We start from the raw sequence: 20688 nt of genomic DNA on the forward strand, positions 1-20688 counted from the left end.
TTTATGATGTGATTATCAATTCTTAGTGACCACATAGACTTTCTCTATGATGAACTGGCCTTCATCTTATCTTTTAGGTCTTCTGCTAATGATACTTAGTCCACCGAACTTCCTTCCCCCAAAGTCTTGCTATGCTGCCTCATCATGGTGGAGAATTTCTGGGACGGATAACAAGAAATATTGGGAATATATACGTGTATATATTTCCAGTAGGATCACCCAAGGTCTACTGTCACTTCAATGACTGTCACTACTTCATCCTATTTATTCTGCATGGCAGAAGGCAATGGTAAGCCACTCCTGCATTTTTACCAAGAAGCCCACAGAGATAGAAAATACAAAATGATACTTCATTACCAAGAGGAACAACATTTCAAGAGTTATGGAAGACAGCTTTATTTTGTTTTTCTAAACTGTTTCAAGAAGACAAAGCAACATGAAAATTTACACACTTTGTATCCAGGACTTTACAAACTCTTTAAAGGAAGAGCTTTTTAGAGACTCATTTGGAGCATTAACACCATTCTTAATATCACATAGTGCGCAAAAAAATGAAAAATAAGCCTATGGAACTCACAAACAGGAGAGGGAGAGAAACCATGAATCCATAAATTGGAATTAAATTTTGTTAAGTTGCACATACAGCACAAAGACATTGTATGGATCACACATCGATGGATCAAGCTTCTCTGCAGACTTGTGAAAAGCAGAATGGAAAGAGGAGTTTGACAAAGTGACTCAGGATGCACATCCATATTCTGTGTAAAAATAATGCCACAATTTATGTGTATTTTCAAAAGAATAAAAAAGAAGAGAACAAGTCATACAACCAACTTAGGTTCTGGAAAGAAAGACAAATCCGTATCTCCAAAGTACATATATCTAAAATAAAGATTTCAAAATAAATATCAACATACTGAAGCAAAGAAGGAAATTACAAAAGAAAAACAGTCAATGCCCACTTTCAGCAGCGTACTCTAGACAAGCCATCCTTCCTCTCTGAGGAAAACAATCCCAGCACAACTGCAAAGTTCAGAATGTTTTATTTAAAAAAAAAATGTATGTCAAAAGATTTTTTTTTAAGATTCACTGAAAGTAATTTTTATCATTTGTTATATTTCACTATAAACAACACTGTCAAATGGATCTCAAGTTAACTGTAAAATGGAAACAGTACTCCATTTCTTGGGGGGAATTTAATTTCTTGAATTTGTTCTAATTGGCTGTTTCCCTAATATCTTTCCCTCCCCCAAGCTACAGTCATTTCCCCAAAAGTTCTTATTTACTGTACAAGGAGCATGCAACAGAAACCTATGGAGGTAGAACACTAGCAATTCTGTAGTGCCCTGTGTCCTGTTCCAAGGAAACCTTATATTCAACTGAGCCTCAGTTGGGGAAAAAGAGAATATCTTTTGGATGTGGTCCTTCTGGCTCTCTTAAAGTTGGATTCTTTATCCTCATTGCTATAATCAGCAATATCTGAATTTCAGCAGACTGGCATTGGATATAAACCACATGCCAAGAACCACAGATTTTTGTTAACTATAATACCAAAACTTTGAGAATGTGCAGATATTGCCTCCAAGTTCCTTATTTCTTAATTTTGAAATGAAAGGAAACAACAAACAATGTTGTTGTTGTTGTTAGTTGCGAAGTCGTGTCCGACCCATCGCGACCCTATGGACAATGTTCCTCCAGGCCTTCCTGTCCTCTACCATCTTCTGGAGTCCATTTAAGCTCACGCCTACTGCTTCAGGAGCTTCATTTAGTGACAATCTTGACATTACAGTTGTAAAGGAAGCTAATTGGAAAATCATGACCATTGTAAGAGAGAAAATGCAAGAAAGAACAAATGTAAAAACTGGTAAAAGATTAGAAATCTATTGCTTTACAAGAAAAAAGGCAGGGGGAAAAATCACAGCAGTTAGGCACAATCACAGTTTCAAGGTTTTCATTTCTACCCATTAAGGTACGTCGAGGCTTTGCTTGTGTTTCCAAATCTGCCTAATATTAGCAGGTAGTTCCAGGATGATCAAGTTTCTCACAGTGGTCTGAAGGATCCTGAGCATCTCTCTGAGGGCACTGTATCTGCCTCCTCCCTTTTCTGCTTCAAGAGTATAATGTATCCATGTATTGCAAATTTCCTTGAATTGCATCTCTCTCCTTTTGCACTGATAATTTTTCTACTTTATTTCAAAATGAGCATAATGCCCTGATGAACAGAAGTGGTCATCACAACTAGACTGCTGGATAAGATGTCCACAATACAAGCTCTATTTAAGTGTTACAATGTATTGGTCATGCATACATCCCTACAGAATCCTGGCAAGCAGGCATTTCAACATGAACAGTTGACATGAGGTCAGGTTGCTAATCAACTAATTGTTGGAAGGACAGTTGTACATTTTCAAATTGGCAACAATTTCAGCATCGCACATGTTGAATTCCAACAGCCAGAGAGAGTCAGTGGTCATCTACTTTAGCTCTTTTGGCTTTCAGGGAAAGATGCTGTAATGAAAAAAGATAGTATCTTTCAAAATTTATAATCCCATCAATGGTCTAATGAACTAACTCTTCATCAAGGAGTTAATTAAAACTGACAGCCTACTAGCATCAAATTGAACGTTGCTTTTGCAGCTCTTCTAAAACTCCACTTTGCCATTTGGCCAAAAGCATTAAAATGTACAACCATTTGCCAATATAGAAATACAGGTAGTCTTCAACTTATAACCACAATTGAGCCCAAAATTTCTGTTGCTAAGCGAGATGGTTGTTATATAACATTTGTCCCATTTTATGACTTTTCTTGCCACAGTTGTAAAGTGAATCACTGCAATTGTTAGTAACATGATTGCTATGTGAATCTGGCTTTCTCACTGACTTTGCTTGTCAGAAGTCACAAAACGTGATCTCATGGTTCTGGGATACTGCAACGGTCATAAATATGAGTCAGCTGCCAAGCATCTGAATTTGGATCATGTGACCATGGACGTGTTACAATGATTATAAGTCTTAAAAATGGTCATAAGTCAGTCATTAAACAAATTTTGGTAAGTCGAGGACTACCTGTAATTGCTGTTTTAAGGTTGTAAAAATGCTGGTGCCTGGTAATAAAAAATAAATAAAATGAGGAAAACACACCTTGTAAAGTTGCAGACTTTTGTAATTCCTTCATCAATAGAATTTATATTATAATGAAGCATTCCACTGTTAATCAGATGGAGTAATACAGTCATTCCAAGTAGAGTTGCACACCGTACTCACTGCTCTCTTGATGTGACCGATGGTGGTATAGAATAATTCACAGAGCTAACTTTTTTCTCCTTTCTACTTGTCTTCTAAAGAAAATATATGCCTTGCTTGCTGATACTCAGCTGACATCATCTCTCTTTTACATTTAAAAATCTAAGTGATCAACCTATTCATATAACACCATTTTGTTATCAATGGTCCCTCTCTCTTCTAAAGATTTGCTAGTTCATACTGCTTGCTGAAATAAGACTCAATTGTAATTAATGGCATTTCAAGAATAACGTGGGCTTTCATTTTGTGTTGACTATTTTGAAACACAGCTGCTCCTTATTTAACAACTATCTCATTTAGCAACCAATTTAAACTTTGAAGTATATTATAATCTAACAAGCACTTTAAAGGTGAAATACAAAACACAAGAAAATATAATAAGAGCTGCCAATGCAGCAGTGGTACCGTTTGGAGTCCATGCCGAGCCCGTACCGTTCCTTGCTGATAGAAATGAGGGGCCAGTTCCAATAACCAAGCAGATTTAATAGCTGTAACATCTCGCATGTAATACTTTGAAGTCTGTATAACTTCATTGTACACTACCCTAAAGATAAATGATAAAACAAAAATAAACAATATAGTGTATGAGACTTGACACCTGAGCTCATTAATGAGTTAATTATCTTCCAATATTTTACCCTGAGCATAACTTCTTGGCATGACATGGCATGGCAATAAGATTCACAGACACACTTTGGCCAGATTAGAATCTTAACTGCAGACAAGCACAAAGCCACATGAACAACAAACAGGTGAATTTTAATTACAATGCAAAGATTTTATGGATTTTTATATATTTTCATTTAAATTCAAGGCTTTTTCCTCCCACTCATTCATGCATCAAAGTCTGGTGGTTTTCTTACTACAATAAAGGCAAAGGTAAAGGTTCCCCCGCACATGCATGCTAGTCGTTTCCGACTCTAGGGGCCGGTGCTCATCTCTATTTCAAAGCCGAAGAGCCAGCGCTTGTCCGAGGACATGTGGCTGGCATGACTAGACACCAAAGGTGCAAGGAACGCTGTTACCTTCCCACCGTAGTGGTCCCTATTTTTCTACTTGCATTTTTACGTGCTTTCAAACTGCTAGGTTGGCAGAAGCTGGGACGAGTAACAGGCGCTCCCTTTGCTACGCGGCACTTGGGATTTGACCCGCCAAACTGCCGACCTTCTGATTGACAAGCTCAGCGTCCTAAACCACTGAGCCACCGCATCCCTCTTACTACAATAGGTTTCTCCAATTTAGGAAAGAGAATAACAGTTTGGAAATATTATAAACACAGAACTTCTACACATTCTTCCTTGCTCAGACAAAATATTAGCCAATTTCTTCATGAATCAAAGGACAGCTAGCAAGAGAATCAAGAAAAGTCCATCCTAACAAACTCTTCAGTAACCTAAACATTATAGACACACCAAATAATCAGCAAATATGATTAAATATAATGTATGCCTTCCATGAAGGCAAACTTCTAACATCTTCTAGCAGTCAATGCAAACAATTCCAAAAGCAATCACTATGAAGTCTGTAGTCAAAAATCAATGAGTAGTATCGGACAGCATTCACTCAAAATGAAATCATTCCATTTTGCATCTTGTAAATTAAAATATCTTTTAAATTACAATCTTTCAAATCTAATATTGGCTCTCCATAAATTACAATATCAAAATCATAGAAATAAAAAACGTAACTTACCAACGAGGAGGCTTCTCTGCATACAGCACTGAAGTGGGATGGATATAAAGTTCATGATCATCGCGAATAGTCCTTGAAATAACATTATTTCAGAAATATATTTATCAAAGCAACATGTCAACGTTTATGTACAGTACCATACAAGCCATTATCAATTTCCTCAAATACTGGTATGATCAGCACATTACTAATCAGCAACATTTCAGCTTTCCCAGCCTTCTATTGAATATTTTGAAATTTCCTGTTCATTTTTCAAATGACGATTTTGTCAAGAAAAACATCAAATGAATTCACTATCAGGATGACCAGTTTGCCAAAATGGAGCAAGCATACTAGAGACCAATTATTCCAACTGATGCCTATCAAAAAGAATTTTATGAACTCAAATAATAATTTTCTATATCATGTAAGTATTATGATATTTTATCGAGTATAATCTTGAACAAACTTCTTCATTTCAATTGTGACTAGCCTATGCTTCATTGGCTAGCTAAATGAAAGCAGTAGTATTTCTATTGGTTTTGGAAGAATTTGCTAGAATGAATACTTTGTGCTTATATCTTTTTGTAACTGCTTACTTTTTAATCACTACACTCTGTGTTTTATAGTAACGATGCCAACCATCTGCTAGGTAAAAATACATTTACCTGTAACACCCAGTAGAATGAAATCTGGCTGCATTAGCAAAAAATCCAGAAACAATACATCTTAGAACAGGGTCTGGATCACCTATAAGGAGGAGATGGATTTGTCATTTTACAGTGAGCAGGTATCAGAGATAGGTATCTTGGCATCCTCCAGATATTTTGACTTTCAAATCATAGCATCCAAGCATGGGATTACCGGAGCTGCCCTCCAAAATATACCGAGAGGCAAGGTTATCTTTTTCAATAGACCTGAAAGGCTCAAGTTAAAAAAGAAAAATAATAGCCAATAATTACAAATTAGTGGTGGAAGAAAAGAAGAGTAAGTTCTTCTCAAAAATACATATTCCTGACACAAATATGAGTTATAAGAGACAACACCTATAAATAAAGAAATGAGTACTATTACAGGCTAAACAAAACAGAAAAATTCCATTCTGCAGATCAAACATTAAAAGTACACAGGAAACACGTTGCTAAATTAGGCAGTTCATACCTTCACTAGATTTTTTTGGCACTTTGAACTTGACAAGAAGTTTTTTCAGCTGCTCCCTTACAACTGTGGCTCTTACAAGACCTTTATAATTCAGAAAGTGTTCCTGACACCACTGAGAACTTTTGTTGTGCTACAAATAAAAGGAAAAGATGAATCACACTAACAATATTTTTGTCAAAGTGTTAGTTAACACTTACTTCATATGCAATTTTGTTTCCTTAATGTCATGAGAATGAGAATGAAGATATACACAAACCTTCCCACTCTACACTACAATCTCAAAACCTTATGATCTTTTTCCAAATTAAAAGCAGTGCAATTTGAAAAATAGGTTCTACTATTTTGCTAAATCAGATAATAAAAGGCTTTAAACCCACAATATCCTTTTTGTAAATCTCACAAACTGAAACGTATTATTACAGTTTATCTCAGGGGTGTCAAACTCAATTTCATTGAGGGCCGCATCAGCACTGCGGTTGCCCTCGGGGGCCAGGTGGGCATGGCCTACTAGGTAGGTGTGGCTGGAATGTGTGTGGCCTACTAGGTGGGCATGGCCAGCTCTACATCGTTCGTTTCAAGGGTGCCTATGGGGGCCTGGGCAGGAGTGGGACAGATCTGAGGGTCTCTGGCAGAAGGAAATGGGACTGGGACAAGTGCCAAGGCATGGTCCACTGGAGGAGCCTCACTATTCCTCTCAGGCTATGCGGGGGGCTGGATGGTGGCGCAGAGATCAAATGCCCAGCCCCTCAAGCGCCCACGGCACTAAGCCCAGCCCCACTTCCCCAAGGGGGTGCCCAGCTGCAGTTACCTCCTCTTCAAGGCTGCTGCTGCTGTGCTTGCTCTCCTTAGCCAGGTTGCTCATGAGGGAGGCCCACTCCCTCTCCATGTGAGGAGACCTGGCTTTGTATCCAAAGCTTCCTTAGCAATAGGATGGGAGACACCCCCCCCAGGATAAGCCAGGGGGAAGGGGCAAGGGGATGGTGAAAGGGCATTAGGGCAGGACTAAGGCAGGACTTCCCTCAGACCTTCTCTCCTTCCTTCCTTCCTTCCTTCCTTCCTTCCTTCCTTCCTTCCTTCCTTCCTTCCTTCCTTCCTTCCTAGAACAGAGTGATGGGAAAATATTTGAGATGAGGGAGGGAATACAACAGGCAAGAAACGCAGCTGGGGAAGTGTCATCCTTCGTGAGGAATGAAGAAATGCACCATCGCCTGGAAGTGGCCAGCACATGGCCCTTGCCTACTTCACATATTCAGCTTGGTGGACTCTGGGGAAGGGGATGCCATGAGCAGCATGAGAGTTGATGTTATCTGGGCAATACTGCCCAGCCCCAGTCTACCTGGTTTTAGCAGGCAGCGGGGTGCTCTCCTCACAGTGCCGAGAGGCTGAGCCGGGTGGCATGAATCTGAAGAGAAGCGCAATGCTGCCCAGCCTCTTGCCTGCCCGAAGTAGACAGGGCCATGTGCTGGCCACTTCCAGGCGATGGTGCATTTCTTCATTCCTCACAAAGGATGATACCTCCCCAGGGTGTACCCAGGGGGCAGTGCCAACACGGCAGAGGCCGGTCCCTCGCTGTTTCCAGATGGCCTTGTAGAGCTAAGCCTAAATGTATTTCAGCATAGATGACCACCATGAAATTGTAACTAGCTCCTGGCCAGCCTGGGCTGGGGCCAAGGTAGCGGGGGCCGTTCCCTCACAGTTTCCAGGGTGGCTTCGCGGGCCACAAGAAACCACTTCGCGGGCCTCATCCGGCCCCCGGGCCTTGTGTTTGACATGTCTGGTTTATCTGCATCTTAAATCTTAATTTCTACTGAGAAAGCTATTGCACATGGCAGAATTCTGCAATAAAGACATTAACACTGACAAACAGACATACTTGAAAGATAAGTACAGTAAATATGCTCCAAGTTACACAACACAAATAAAGAGTAAGAATCTCAGCTTTAATTTTAAATATTACATGTTCCTATCTCTTGCTGTAAAAGAGATGATTGTTAAAGAAGTATGTCTACTAAACACACAACATGCTGTTAAATCTCTAAAATCACAATACTTTGGGGTTTTCAGTTATCTGTGCTGAGCTTCTTGCCTTCATTACAACTAAAATGGACTTTATAAACTTTAGAAAACTCATCCAATATTAATTATTGCAAATGATATTTTGGTATATATTGACATCAGTTGTAATCATGGCTGGAAAAGCCCAAAGATCATTTTGTATATTAGTTTAGCTGCTTACTTTTATAAAAGCTTCATAGACATTAAGCATCGTGAGATGGTCACCCTCCTCAACAGCAAATTTTCTATGTTCTCTAATCTGAAAAGGAGAAATCTTTTATATAGCAAACAACAGGAGCAGGAATAATTTTCTGCTAATTTTCAAGAACAGTACAATCCTAATAGGTTAAATCTGCACTTAAAAGTTTCAACTAACCCATGAACGCAATAGTCTTTTGTTCAAACAGTATTTCAATAGGTATAAGTACTCAGAAGTAAAAGCATATCAAAAACTACATCATTAAAACACAAGTCACACGTAATGTTTTTCATTAGATAGTTAATAAGGAGGCACAAAATATGAATGAAAACAAGGTAGTGAAGTGTACAAGTCAATTCAAACAGTCTAGAAGTGTTTCAGAGTTATGTCAGTGGGTGTAGACCAGCACTTACAGCTTGAACTTTTTTGTTTGGAGGAACTGTGAAGATATTTTGGATTTGCATCATGGATGCAATGCTCAGAATCTCTTGGGAGCAACCAAAATTTCCTGCAAAATGATTTAAGGAAAAATGGGGTGAGGAAAAGAAAATTCATTGTCATGGAGCAATGCTTCATTTGTTACATCTTTCCAATTAAAACAGCTATAACAGAATTATATCTGCTATACTGCTTTCTCCCTATGCCCAGCTCACTTTCATAACCCAGATGTCTATCATGCATCTACATCTAATAATACAGCAAATTATTTATTTTTAATGATAAATGCACATTAAACATTTTAATTACAAATTAAGAGGAATTAACAGTACAATTTATAATAGAATGTATTACCTGATTCTAGGAGCATCTTTGCAAACATGGGATTTAAAGGGAACTCTGCTATTCTAATTCCCAGAGGTTCGGTGAGACGACAATATTTATCCAGTCCTGCAGGAGAAAAAAATCAATGATACAGAATGTAAATACTGGTAATTCAGGATACCTTAAATGTAAAATGTTAAGAGTATAGAAAGACGTTATTGGCTGCATTATTTTCCAGAGCTAAAACCATATTCCTGGAAACTTTGCATTATATGAGTTGCTATATATTTAGCCTACCATTCGTATAATAAAAATGTAATCAGTTATGAAGGTTGAAATCTGCATATCTTTTTTTACAGAGAAATATAGTATCTCCTATTATTTTTATAGTCTGATATCTTAAAAGAATTTCTTAACAATAACCTTGTTGTATAAAATGTACTGCATCTTTATAATTATATTTTTTATTGAAAAGTTTTACAAAGTTTAAGAAACATATAAATTGAACCCCCCTCCCCATCACCCCTCCCCACTTCCCTCGCCCCCCGACTTCCCAAAGCAGAATACAGAATATTATGTATAACAATCTTATACAAACATATGCTAAATATGTTAAAACATTAACAAACCTTCCACTCTTTAACTCCCTTATAACAAAACTATAATAACTATAATAACACATCTTTTTAATTGCTAGAGATTATTCATAAGCTATTTGAAACTTTTCAGACCTGATCTAAAGATAGAAGCACATATACAGAATATATAAATATTACGACTATAAGTTCAAAATCCATATGAAAAATGCAATGACAACCAGAGGATTCTTCTAAAGTGCATTAAGTTATTAGTAAACAAATTTTGCAGCTTACTAAGGATTTTGTCAATCTTTCTAAATACTATAAACTATTCATTGGAAACATGTTTTTTTCTGTGCATAACTAAGCCTTTATGGAAGTACCTATTTTCAAAGCCAACGAATGAGAGCCCACTAGTTCAGATGCCATCACAAAAACAGAAAGCTAAGAATATAAAAGGCTCAATAAGATTGTAGTATCAGATCCAAAAACATAAATGCAGCACTGATAATCCAGCAAACAGCAGCCCTTTGAGCCAACTGAGCTGAATGAATGGGTGTTGCAATTGCTAAGGAAGAATAGGTTTAATTTCTGTAAGGAAGCTCCATTTCTTCTTTTACAATACCTATTTTACTACTCATATAGTTTATGTAAAGTAGTGTTTCTCAATCTCAACAACTTTAAGATGGGTGGACTTCAACTCCCAGAATTTCCCAACCTGCATACTGGGGAATTCTGGGAGTTAGTCTATTCATCTTAAAGTTGCTGAAATTGAAAAATATTGAAATAAAGTAATTTAAATTCTCAGGATCTGTTACCAAGGTATATTTTACTTCAATTTATTCCAGGCAAGGGTTCTGTTTTTTAGCCATCTTTCATTTTAGTACCCTGAACCTACTTAACAATCAATACATAAATATCTAAAAATGAGATTAATTGTCCAAAATGTATTACTCCTATAAATGATGGGTAGCATTCATTTGCAAAAAAATGTACAAGAAGCTCTGCAATGCATATTATACTAACTAAAAGCCATAAATATTCAATCTCAACATTTGGTCTGGAAAAAAAAAGAACGATTTACAGATCTTAAAAAAAAAATTGGCACACATTTGACACAGAACAAGTAAATCTTCAGAGTGTTCTGCATCAAAGGCAAAAATGTTTTTGTTCTTATAACTCTGGTACATTAAAAGCAATTGGTTAACTGATAAATAATACATAGGTGTAAAGGCAATAATGTGCATATCTTTCACCTACTCTAAAATTAAAAACAAACAAAGACACCATCTTACCTCCTAAGGCATACAACAGCTCCAGAGCTTGCACCATTGATTGAGCTGGTGGAGGCTAGAGAAAAAAACAGTAATATAATTTGCTCTATTTGTTATAGAAAGATATTTTCAATTTAGAAACCTGACTTTCTATGAATTTGAGAAGGAATCAGTAGTCTCTTATTGTAATCTACTTGGCTTCAAAAAGATTGACACAGATTAAAGAAGAGTTCAATTTGTGATTTATAAAACAATATTTGGGGGAAAAACCATGTCTTGGATCTGTGCTGGGAAGCTATTTTAAAGAGCTAATTCAGCCATTGTGAAGTCCTTCTTCCAACTTCCCATCAAATAACACCATTTAAGAGAGGGGAGCATGCTCACCCTATATAACCTAGTAAGACATGCTTCAGGAAGAATTATCTTCCTGATATCTTCAGAAAGAATTGGTCCCCAAAATAACCTGTCCCTGTGCTATATAGGGCTTTAAAAGTGCTTCAGAACCTTGAATTGCACCTGGATAGCAATTGGGAGCCAATGCAACTGACACAGCATTGATGTAACTTGGGTGAACTGTGGGGCACCCAAAACTGTGTGTGCCACTGCATTCTGGGTCAGTTGCAACTTCTGGATGGTCTTCAATGGCAGCCCCACATAGAGCATTGGAGCAATCCAAACAGGAAGTGATTAAGGCATGAGTGATTATGAACAAGGCCTCCCAATCCAGGAATGGCCTATTAGTGTACAAAATAAATTTATGCAAAGGCCGTCCTGACCACGGCTGCCACTTTCCACAGGAGTCAGGCATCCAGGAAGATACCTACACTAGATGACTTTATGAAATAAGTGAAACTATCACCAACCACTGATGCCATTTGTTCACTCAAACCTCTTTAATATTTAGAGAACCCAGCTGAAGCTTTGATAGCATTCAGATAAGCAAACATTTATAAAATCTGAAGAGAAATATTTTTTCATAGAATTCAAAATGTGTGTCTACTTACCTTCACATAATTTTAAATCCTGTTTAATGCAACCCACCTTGTAACCATGCAGTTTCTCTATTTGTAGAGCACTGCACCAAACACAAAAGAACTGGACATAGCTATGCTGGAGGCAAGGTTTTTGTGCAAACCTTACCGTAGTTATACTTGTACATGTAGTCTGAAGCAAAGTAATATTAAACTAATATATGAAAAGCAGGAAATGAAAACAGCTTTTGGGATCTACGCTGTTTTTGATTCATGCAATAACACACTGCAAAGTAAGTTGAGTGGCTGATCCAAAGGCCCTCAGTGAGCTTGACTGTGGGTCTTTATGGCCCAAGTCTAACATCCTTATCACTTTACATCACTCGTTTTCATACTGTGCTATACTTAGGGTTTACCATAACCCTTAGAGATACAGGTAGTCCTCGACTTACAACAGTTCTCTTAGTGACCATTCAAAATTACAACGGCAATAAAAGTGACTTATGACCATTTTTCACATTTATGATCATTGCAGCATCCCCATGGTCATGTGATTTACATTTATTTATTTTATTTTTATTTTATTTTATTAAATTTCTATACCGCCCTTCTCCCGAAGGACTCAGGGCGGTGTACAGGGCAATAAAATGCAACATACAAAAGTTAAAAGAAAATTAAATTAATTAGCCCTAACAATAGTTAAAATAAACCCAAACCCTTAGTCCAGGCCGGCCTATTCAAACAACCAAGTCTTCAGGTCACAGCGGAAAGAGCGAAGGTTGGGAGCCGTCCGGAGCTCAACAGGCAGTTGATTCCAAAGGGCTGGCGCACCCACAGAGAATGCTCTCCCCCTGGAGGCCGCCAGCCGGCAATCCCTGACCGACGGCACCCTGAGGAGGCCTTCTCTGTGGGAGCGCACAGGACGAAGGGAAGTTGACACCGGCAGCAGGAGCTCCCGTAGGTAATCCGGACCCATGCCATTTAGGGCTTTATAGGTCATCACCAGCACCATGAATCTCACCCGGAGGGCAACTGGAAGCCAATGCAGCTCGCAGAGGAGAGGTGTTACATGGGAGTATCGGGAAACCCCCATCACAACTCGCACGGCCGCATTCTGTACCAGTTGAAGACTCCGAGTGGTCCTCAAGGGCAGCCCCATGTAGAGAGCATTGCAGTAGTCTATCTGAGAGGTCACGAGCGCATGAGTGACTGTATGCAGGGCATCCCAGTCCAGATAGGGCCGCAACTGGCGCACCAGGCGAACCTGGGCAAAAGCCCCCCCTGGCCACAGCTCCTACATGGTCTTCCAAACTGAGCTGTGACTCAAGGAGGACACCCAAGTTGCGAGCCCTATCTACGGGCGGTAACACCTCACCCCCCATAGTTAAAGATGGAATAAACTGAATTTCCCAAGATGCCGGTACGTACAACCACTCAGTCTTGTCAGGATTAAGCTGAAGCCTGTTCCTCCCCATCCATAATTGACAACTTACATTCATTATGGTTGCAGTGTCCCAAGGTCATGTGATCACCTTCTGCGATCTTCTGACAAGCAAAGTCAATGTGGAAACAAGATTCACTTCACAACCGTGTTACTAATTTAGCAATTGCAGTGATTCACTTAACAAATGTGGCAAGAAAAGAAGACCATATAGGAGCCGTGACCAGGGGGGCTTTTGCCCAGGTTCGCCTGGTGCACCAGTTGCGACCCTATCTGGACCGAGATGCCCTACGCACAGTCACTCACGCGGTCGTGACCTCCCGTTTACACTACTACAACGCTCTCTACATGGGGCTGCCCTTGAGGACCACTCGGAGGCTTCAGCTGGTGCAGAATGCGGCCACGCGAGTTGTGATGGGGGTTTCCCGATACTCCCATGTAACACCTCTACTCTGCGAGCTGCATTGGCTCCCAGTTGCCCTCCGAGTGAGATTCAAGGTGCTGGTGATGACCTATAAAGCCCTAAATGGTGAGGGTCCAGAATATCTGAGGGAACACCTGCTGCCGGCATCAAGCTCCCTTCGTCCAGTGCGCTCCCACAGGGAGGGTCTTCTCAGGATACCACCAGTAAGAGATTGCCAGCGGACAACACCCAGGGATAGGGCCTTCTCAGTGGGTGCGCCTGCCCTTTGGAACCAGCTGCCAGTGGAGCTGAGGACTGCCCCCGACCTCCGTTCATTCCGCCGGGACCTGAAGACCTGGCTCTTTGAGCTCTCTGGCCCAGGCTGAGAATTTTAATTTTAATTTTAATTTTAACTGGGGTTTTATTTGTTCAGGGACGGATATAATTTTTTAAACTGTTTTTAACTTTTGTATTTTTTGTTTTAATCACCCTGTAAATCGCACTGAGTCCTTCGGGAAAGGGCGGTATATAAATATAATAAAATAAATAAATAAATAAAAGTCATAAAATGGGGCAAAACTCACTTAACAAATTTCTCACTGAGCAATACAAATTTTGGGCTCAATTGTGGTCATAAGTTAAGGACTACCTATATTATAAAAGGATAGCAGATCCTGTTTCTTATGATAATATGATAAAATATTAAATATTAAATAAGGTTCTTTTACTTACTGAGAGGAAGGGAAACCTAAGTACGTTGTCAATTCCTAATGCTTTAAGCTGCAATATAACTGGTGCCAGGTTACTGCGTTGCATTTCAGGAATGGTGGACTGTGGCAACTTCTCAAAGTCTTCCTCTATGGAGAAAATAAAGTTCTTTGTGATTAAGTTTTAAACATGAATCCTGTCCCATTATAAGATTCCACAACTCAATAATGCATGTTAAGTTCAAGTGTTCCAACTGAAAACAAAGCTGTGCAAATCTTTTAAAACTGGTGCTTTAGAATGCACAGAAACACATACAAAGCAGCTCTTTTTGAATCATTAAAGCATTTACATATTTTTTTCATACTTGTGCACTGCTATCTCCACATACTGAATGCAGGCAAAATCTTCATCTGTAATATAATTTTACAGAGCTGGAAGAATATGGTAAGAAATTATTCGAGGGGGGGGGTGTTTGCTGGTCTTCAAGTCAATGTTAATTCCTGGTGTCTGCCTGAAGAAGTTCCTGCAGGGTTTTTTTTTTTTTTTTTACAAGAAATGGTTTGCCACTGCCTAGGGCTGAGAGTGAGTGACTGGTTCAGGGTCAAACAACTGACTTTGTGCCTAAGGCAGGACTAGAACTCGGATCCTCCAGTTTCTTGCCTGATGTCTTAACTACTGCACCAAATTGGCTCTCAAGGAAGATTTATCTGGCTACAAAGAAATGTTTCCCTGGAGCATTCCATAGTACAAACTCTTGTGCAGCATTATGAAGATATGAAGGATTTCAAAAGAAGTAAATTACAGGAAAATCTGCTTCCATAACATACTGAGGAACATAGTAAGGAAGTGAGATTAAAAATTAACCATAAAATTCTATTTTGGGGTGGGAAGGTGGATTATCAACAAAATTCCCTCTTACAGAATTGTGAAATATTTTTTAACCATCTGCATAAGGAACAGTTTATTAAGTTTATTCTTTACTTATAAAATCTTCTCACAGACAATGAAGCTGAATTTATTATTATAATTCTAAGTTACAGGGCTCAATTGTGAAACTATTGACAATAGAGTAAAAACTCCACTAATAAGCGCTCGCCACCTGTGTAAAGTCTGTAACATTTTCCTGAGCGATTCCGACCAGCACGACCAGCTCTCTGATTAGCCGAGGCCTTCGAGATTGGGACAACCACAAGACATTCAATGGCTGTTTTGGGATTATATGCACGAAGCTTCACAAAGCCACAGTCAACGACAAATGAAATGCCATTGATTGTGACAGAGGTTTCTGCAATGTTAGTAGCCACTATCACCTGAAAGGACCAAAAAAAAATTAGTCCCCACCTCATAAACAACTAGGTAAGCTTGAGAAAATAACAACTGTGGCTTTTTTAGAAGATTGCTTTAAAATCCACAATATCATTAACACAACTAGAAATGTAAGAAATTATTTATTTATTTATTTGGATTTGTATAAGGTATGTAACAGCAATAGCCATTTCAAAATACTGAAAACTTTTCAGTAAAGCATTATTTTGTACATTAAATCTGTACAAACTGCAGATTACTAATGGATTTTTAAAGACAGAATAAATAGTCTAGCAGTTAGATGGAAAGCTACACTTCTACTTTCCTTCTTAAAAAATAAAATTAAGAACAAATGTTCTTTCATCTGACATTGAACAGGAAAGTTCATAATTAAGTAGGTTAAAATAGGGGGGAGAGCAAGGAAAAGGGACTGATGCAGATGAAGTGGTCATATTCTTAACAATATGCCACTGTAGCCAATCTGTCTGGTTTGCATTCAGCATTTGTAACAGCCAAATTATGGTCTGGAATGTCCTAGATGATGATACATTTTTGAACATGATATAAAGTATAATAATCTCTATATTTTTCAATGGTAATATAAAGCATCTCTATGCATATCCTATCCTAATAAATTAACTATGAAATTTCTACACACAAATACGCACACAGCAACCTTACCCAGCTTGGCACCTTCCAATGTACTGATACTGGAATGTTCTATAATTTCTGTCCAGAATGCTTATACTGGAAATACTGGGAGGTGCAGCCTCAATACAAGCAACAGGCTTGGCAAAGCTATTTAGGAACAATAAGTACATTACTTTACCTTTCTCACATTATGAGGCATCCTTTCAAAAATTTTCATCTGCTCACTAGCAGGCAATCCAGCATACATAGGAAGAACGCGCAGGTGCTTCTTCATGCCTGTGCGAGCGATGATTCGAGCTTGTTCTATCAACATAGAAACAACTGTTTCTACTTCTTCCTAGAAAAGCAGTTGAGTGATTGACAGATTAAATTATATTTATTGTACCTTCAAGAGCATATCATGGGGCTGAACTATTCTTAAAGGAGACATCTAATAGCTTCTCATAAAAAATTTGTTCCCTGTTCATGATCTTAAAAAGGCCAGTTAATTGTGTTAATAGGATGCCAAACATCAAAGTGATTTTCTTCCAATATGCCACAATACTTTGTAGTCCAATAGTACAGAGAACAGAATGGGAAAATTCATACTAGAGCCTTGTTACAATTATCTGGCTGTTTTAGATGACTTCATACAAAACAGATAAACAGAAAAGGAAGTATAAATTAAGGCCACACTTGGAATACTGCATCCAGTTTTGGTCACCACAATGTAAAAAAGATGTTGAGACTTTAGAAAGAGTGCAGAGAACAGCAACAAAGATGATTAGGGGACTGGAGGCTAAAACATATAAGGAACGGTTGCTGGAATTGGGTATGTCTAGTTTAATGAAGAGAAAGACTAGGGGTAACATGATAGCAGTGTTTCTTTTCATTTTTAGTTTAAATATAATTTTCCTGCAGTTTAATGGAAAGTATATATTTGTGGCCTTCGAAATCAGGTAAACTTTCTTTTTCAAGCTTCTTTAGATTTTTGCCACCTTTATTTAGATGTGCACAAATGTTTCAGTAGATGGCTGTCTTTTTTATTCTCATTTGTCAGAAAAATAGTTCACAGCGGTAGAATATGCCTTATCTCTTATTTTTCATCTCATTCCAAATTATGATTTCTGGTCTTTTGCACAAAACAATCCCCAAATTTTCATTTATTTGATACATCATACATACTTCAGGACATTTTAATAGTGCTATTCTGTTCCTCAGTAATAAAGGCATATGTCACTAACATGTGAAAACAGCTGCTAGGGCTTATTCCATCTATTAAAAGTGTGGACAACTTCATGAACTTCACATGCTACTCTTTTGGAACAACAGAAATGGCCTCTTCAAATGCTCTGAAATAAGCTGGCAGGCAGTGTTTACATACCTAGCAGGTTAGGTAAGTAGAATTTTCCTCTGAACTAATAACGTGACAATTATGTGTTGTCATAAATCAATCTAAATGCAAAGGAATATATTTCCTCATATAATAGAAACTGCTAAAAGTGAGTTCACCCAATTGATTGTTAAAATATCTTTTTGTGTGAAGCAGGCCTATAATATTCATAATTATATTTCTAATTATTAAACACATTTTAACTATGCATTAAGCACATTCCAATTGCTCTCCTCATTCCCAGTCCATGTTATATCATATCCTACAATTTTTTCAGATATAAAAATATGTGGTAACGTCACATACGTCTTCACTTTAGATCCCCACTTCTACTGTATATGCTGTTGCCTTGATCCATTAAAGCTAGAAGTGAAGAACTTGCTTAAGTTTCAAAAAGCAATAAACACCATGAGTAAAGATTAGAAGTATAAATTTATTTTATTTATTCAATTTCTGTAGCCACCCATCTCGGACAAGTGATTCTGGGTAGCAAGCAATCATAAAATATTCATGCACAAACCATTCTGTGCATAAAACAGCTGGTACTGAATTGGCACACGTATTTCTTGTGCTTTGTTCCACACACATTTAAATAGGGTTGCTTTTGTTCCAGGAAGAAATGTTGAGGGAGAGTTTGGGAAACTGCTAAAGACATTGGCAAATAAGATTATATGAAAAGAAAAAGACTACAGAGGGCAGACTCGTGCAAGATACCAAGAAGGAAAAAGAATGAACAACACACATCAGCCTTACTCAATTCAATCTGTTTCATCTAAACCGGTGTCCCTCAACTTTATCAACTTTAAAAAGTGTGGACTTCAACTGGCTTGGGAATTCTAGAACTTGAAACACATGCCTCTTAAAGTTGCTGAGGTTGAGATACACTTATCCAAACCAGAACAGCTTAAAATTTTCTACATATGTTTCCGCTGACTGATGGCCATTTCAAAACAGTTTGGCAAAATCTTTGAAAATGCCTTGCTTTATTCCAGGTTCAGAACTAAACTGGTTTCCTGTATCATGCACATCTCCATATTATCTGATACCCACTGGAAGCCAAAGGGAAGTTCTGGAGAACTGAAACTTAATTTATTGCACCCTAGGCAGGGAAGAAATATTCATAGATTACTCACTCTTCTAAATTATTATTCTAAAATAGGCAAATAAAAGAAAATGCCTAAATATTTACATTTGATATTTGCACTACCTCAAGTGTGTATGTGCCTCTCATGTGCATACACACATACATACACTTTCCTTGTCTCATATCCTCCTGATATAACCACAAATCACAACATTCTAGGCCAATAGAGTCTAATACTATAATTCACTAGCCTCCTCTCAGAATCACTAGATTCTGGCAATCTTAATATAACCAATATTTTAAGCTAGATGTGATCAGCAATTTTGCATGAAATAAAGTCAACATGTTATCTTATATCAAACCAATACTTTCAAGAAGGCAAAGTTTATTTTGCATCTACCTGGCCAGTTAAAAATGCCAGTATATCTCCATCACCTTCTGAATTATGAATTTTCATGACCGTTTCCACAGTTGACTTCACATAATCTGGAACAGGACTGTTAGGGGAAAGGGAAAAAAACATAATAAATTTCTCAATAAAGGGAAATACAATTTCTACTTATCACCAGGATTAAAGGAAATACAAATAGATTTGATCCTTTGAGCAGGATCAAAAAATTAACTCTAACTATTCTTTTCAGTTTTCTTCATAAAACATTTAATACTACTATACATTCTATAATTCAATTTATATGCACATGCTTAAAATGTTATTTCACACTGGTGGGGAAAAACAGTTCAACAAAAAGTAAATATCCTTTAGCATATTATTACAAATCTAATCTTTAAACAATGCAAAATCAATATACGCTCAAATACAGCATATGTGAGTAATCTATATCGAGTTTCAAAATCTGGTTCTAATGGCCTTCAGTAACTATTAGTCCACAAGCCACTTTTATACTTTCAACAAGAAAGCAGGAATTAAAACTGCTGTTATCTTATGTAGGGAATCTTACCCAACCATACGTCTGTATCATAGAATTGGAATGGGCAGGATCATACAAGGAAATATTTTAAAAATATTTGAAATAGAATGTGGTGGAAAATCTAGATTCCAGTGCCTAATATGTGTCATTCCACATAGCATTCAAAGTAAAAAAGAACTCACTAAATTACAGTATATTTGTATATGCATATCAATTTACAAAGCTAATGAAATAAGCACTAACCAACAGAATGTATTACCTCAAACAGAAATAATACATTTGCTTCAAGAAGGCTGCAGAATATGTTTTATCTATGATAGATTAATATGGCTACTCTTCCAGAACTTTTTATCACAGTTAACTTGAACACTTCTCACTTTAGTCAGTTGTAAAAGTAGCGATGTTACAAGAACATAAAGGGACAAGCAAAAGATTATCCACCTATGACATCCACATTTCTTGCTCAGCACCAAGTGCAAAAGCAAGCATGCGGATGCATAGGTAAAGAACAAGCCCACTTCTGCCACCGGACCTTTCCATCTCCTTCTGTGGAGGAGGAGGGAGGGCATGAAGGTGCTGCCAAGCTTGCCCATAGCCCTTCTGTGGAGGGGGAAGGGGAGAATTAAGGTTCCAGGGGAGGAAAAGCATGAAGATTCCACCGAGCCCCCGTAGCACTTGTCTGAAGTCTGCTCCAGCTGGCCGGTGCAGAAGGGGACGGGGGAAGGTTCCTGAAGCCCTCCTCCACTCAAGTCTGCGCCTGCTGCTCACAAAATAGGAGAGAGATACAGTCAATTGGAAAACAGGATTTAGGTTTATATCCT

General features: G+C 38.1%; 1 protein-coding gene across 2 annotated transcripts in view; it reads right to left on the reverse strand.

Annotated features, from left to right (window-relative positions):
* Positions 1–380: 380 nt before the first annotated feature.
* Positions 381–20688, reverse strand: part of DHX35 (DEAH-box helicase 35) — a 39040-nt gene continuing 18732 nt past the window's right edge. The window contains exons 10-23 of one of the 2 annotated variants that reach the window (XM_083358026.1): positions 20400–20627; positions 19339–19435; positions 16661–16819; positions 15626–15836; positions 14551–14675; positions 11025–11079; positions 9182–9277; positions 8803–8897; positions 8372–8449; positions 6136–6265; positions 5643–5724; positions 4996–5067; positions 3709–3847; positions 381–2508 (exon numbers count right to left, since the gene is read on the reverse strand). In XM_083358026.1, the coding sequence (XP_083214152.1) occupies positions 2464–2508; positions 3709–3847; positions 4996–5067; positions 5643–5724; positions 6136–6265; positions 8372–8449; positions 8803–8897; positions 9182–9277; positions 11025–11079; positions 14551–14675; positions 15626–15836; positions 16661–16819; positions 19339–19435; positions 20400–20627 (1612 nt within the window). In that variant the 3' untranslated portion in view covers positions 381–2463. The remainder of the gene's footprint in view (positions 2509–3708; positions 3848–4995; positions 5068–5642; positions 5725–6135; positions 6266–8371; positions 8450–8802; positions 8898–9181; positions 9278–11024; positions 11080–14550; positions 14676–15625; positions 15837–16660; positions 16820–19338; positions 19436–20399; positions 20628–20688) is intronic. The other variant, XM_083358027.1, reaches the window with a different exon arrangement.

The sequence above is a fragment of the Vipera ursinii genome (genome assembly GCF_947247035.1).
Source record: "Vipera ursinii genome assembly, chromosome: 3".
Lineage (NCBI taxonomy): Eukaryota > Metazoa > Chordata > Lepidosauria > Squamata > Viperidae > Vipera > Vipera ursinii.